Source organism: Momordica charantia (assembly GCF_013281855.1).
Source record: "Momordica charantia cultivar OHB3-1 chromosome 8 unlocalized genomic scaffold, Mcharantia_2.0 BLBB01000008.1, whole genome shotgun sequence".
NCBI classification, from domain to species: domain Eukaryota; kingdom Viridiplantae; phylum Streptophyta; class Magnoliopsida; order Cucurbitales; family Cucurbitaceae; genus Momordica; species Momordica charantia.
In genome coordinates this window covers 32734658-32737940 of record NW_028275166.1, presented here as the reverse complement: position 1 = coordinate 32737940, position 3283 = coordinate 32734658, and the positions used below count along the sequence as shown (strand labels likewise).

General features: G+C 39.0%; 1 protein-coding gene across 1 annotated transcript; it reads left to right on the top strand.

The window, feature by feature from the left end:
- The first annotated feature begins 470 nt into the window (after positions 1-470).
- LOC148209934 (uncharacterized) lies at positions 471-2436 on the top strand. The gene has a single exon (XM_088127909.1). It carries the CDS (start codon positions 812-814, stop codon positions 1805-1807), a length of 996 nt encoding a protein of 331 aa, XP_087984035.1. The 5' UTR covers positions 471-811; the 3' UTR covers positions 1808-2436.
- Positions 2437-3283: the final 847 nt, after the last annotated feature.

Here is a 3283-nt window from a genome sequence, read left to right as displayed (position 1 = left end):
AATACCTCCCTCTCTCAAACACACACCCACTCTTCCTTCTCTCTCTCCTTTCAAAAAGAAAGATTATCTCCACACAAAAAATATTTGGCTCCTTAAAACTATGATGACCAAATATTGTCCTCACTGTCATTGAAAAGTTAGTAACTCATTAATTTTTGTAAAAAGTCTCTGTTTTTGCATTTTTCTCTTTAAGTTGTCAAACATTTAATGGTGACAAGGATAAGATTTCTTCTTACCATTACAGATTTTTCAAAACTTCATGAACATGTAGAAGAGAAAGATGAGACACACTCGTTAGACCAAGACATAACTTTGACTTGTTCAAATAACAGACAATTAAGGTGAAACAGAGTCAAGAATAACAAATCTCTTTTATGATAAACAGATTCATTTTGCAAGTTCGTTATTACAGTAATTCCTACAAAGGACTGAACTAATGACGTATACAGTACTAGAATTCTTAATGTAAACGTTACGTAGTGGGTTCTCATCATTTGGAGACTACGAATGTACTAGAAGCATCCATCGACCAGAAGATGACCCATGTATATTTTTCCTCCCTCCCTGTCACTCTCTCTCCTCTCTCCCCTTTTAACCAGAGAAATAGACACATTTCTTCCACACCATTGAGCTCAAATACTCCTCTCTCTCTCTCTCCCTCCTTTTTATAGGAAAAAGATGCACTTTTTACACACCCATTGAGAGCTCGAATACCCTCTCCCTCTCTCTCTCTCTCTCTCTCTCTCTCTCTCTCTCTCTCTCTCAAGTCTGTCTCTCTCACCATTTTTGAAGACTTAGCTCAGCCACCACCATGGCTCCATCCTGCTTCAGCCAACCCACCACCACCTCCTCCGCCACCTCTAACCCACAGTCCCTAATCAGTTGCCTCTACCAAACCCACCTCTTGAATTCCCCCTCTCTCCTCACCCTCACTTGGTCCCTCTCTCTCTCCTCCCACTCCCTCTCCCTCCACTCCCCTTCTCTCTCTCTCTCCACCACCCTCTCTCTCTCCCCCTCCCCCTCTCTCGCTCTCTTCAACCCCACTTCCAAATCCATCTCTCTCCCCCGCCACCACAACCTCAAGCTCAAGCTCCATTGGGACTTCTCCAAGGCCAAGTACTCCCCCAACTCCCCCCAGCCCACCTCCTCCTTCTACCTTGCCATCTCTTGCAATGGCAACCTCCAATTCTTCCTCGGTGATCTGGTTCACGATTTCGCCCGCCGGATCAAGGCCGTAGCTATGCCAGACTCTCTGGACGAGCCTACGCTCTTGTCCCGCCGCGAGCACGTGTTCGCGCGGCGCAACTGCTACGTCTCGCGGGCCGAGCTGCTGGGCTCGCACCGCGAGATTAGAGTTGAGATGTGTCAGGGAGTTTTAAACGTCGCGGTGGATGGAGAGGTCAAGCTGGCCGTCAAACGGCTGGCCTGGAAGTTTAGAGGGAATGAGAGATTCTTCGTCGGCGGCAATGCCGTGGATTTCTTCTGGGATGTCTTCAACTGGGTCAAGAGCGACGGCGGGGGCGGCGGCGGACATGGGGTTTTTGTTTTTCAGGTCGGGGAAGGTGGTGTTTGGCCGGAAGTCATTGGAGCTGAGGTGAAGTTGATGAAGAGGTGCTTGTCATCGTCGACGCCGGCGGCGGCGGCGGCGTTTCCGGCGATGTCGCCGGCGGCGTCTAGTAGTTCGAGTGTGTTGCAGTGGGCGGAGGAGAGCAGCGACGGCGGGAGGAGCTCGTGTTCGTCGTCTTCAAGGTCGAGCGGAATCAATGGCGGATTCTCAATGATGTTATACGCGTGGAGGAAGGACTGAAACTCAAACTTTTTGTGTGAAAAAAAAAATGAAGAAGAAGAAGAAAAAGACAAATTGCATTTTATTTTTGAAATTTTGGAATTTTATTTTATTTTATTTTTTGACTTTTGAAAATTTCACTTTTTTTTTTTCAATTGTAAATATAAAGTTTTTTTTTTCTTTTTCTGGATTATTATGTAAATATTTGATTTCACTTGTATTTTGATTCTTAAGCTTTAGTGCTTTATTTTACTCTTATGTCCCAAAATTTTACATAATTTTAGTTATTGAATTTTTTTAACTAGACGTTGAAATGTCTTTTGCTCATTTCTTTTAATGAGTAAATGTTTGAAAGATTTTTTTTTCTTTTTCAGGAGTATTACATCACAAATAATTGATGAGGTTGGATACAATGATATGTTTTTATGTTGAATTGAATTCAGGTTCAAATCTCTCTTTGAAAGATTTATCCCCGATAAAGTATAAAATTCTTGTTAAAGTGACCAAGGGATGAAACATAAAATTTTAGTTTAAATACTATTTTGATCTTCGTACTCTTGGTTTTGGTTCATTTTGATTAATATATTTTTAAAATGTTTATTTTGGTCCCTCCACTTTTAGAAAGGTGATCATTTTGATTCATTCATGTAACACGCCCAATTAGCAAGGGAGGAGGGGTACATGAATGAATCGATATCACATCCGAATGAGAGAAATCCTGAGATTATTATAGAAGAATGATCAAGAAAGACTTAAAATAATTGGTTATGACTACCTATATTAACAAGATGTATCTTCTTTTTGGATAACTCAATTGTAAGAACTTCAAAACTAGACGATGACACAATCAATAAAAAAAGTTAGAAATACAAAGACCAAATAAACATTTTGAAAGTAGAAAAAAAATGAACCAAAGTAAAAAAGTAGAAAAACCAAAATAGTATTAATCTTTTTTTTCTTGTTTGATTTTGGGGGTGAGGATGGGTATTTTTCGATGCCCGACCTCACCCCTTTCCCTAAATCTCGTCACTACTCCCAAAATTATTATAATGAAATATAATTTTATTTATATTATTTTAATATAATACTTCAATTCATATTTAGATACGGTGACAATATGAAATCTTTACAACTAAATACATATGACATTATATTATAATATATTAAGTTGGATTAATTAGTCCATTTAGACTTTGCTAAACTGTTAAAGATAATAATTATATATTTGATCGAAATAGCGTGAGTTTGAATCTCATCTTCAGACGTTGTATTAAAAAAAGATTAATTAATTTGTGATGCAATGTTTTTAGAATTATTATTCAAATATCATTCGATAACATCAAGTTAGAATTATGTATATATTTTAACGGATTTTCTTAATATGTTAAAATATTCAAACTGAAAAATTTTAAGATGTGTGTCATGGTGATGCAGCACCACATAGTGACGTGGCAGCATATGGGTGGACAGTGCGCCCACGTGGTTTTAAATTTAAAA

Coding starts and splice junctions, on each gene's coding strand:
- LOC148209934 (XM_088127909.1), top strand. CDS start 812: ATGGCTCCATCCTGCTTCAGCCAACCCACCACCACCTCCTCCGCCACC.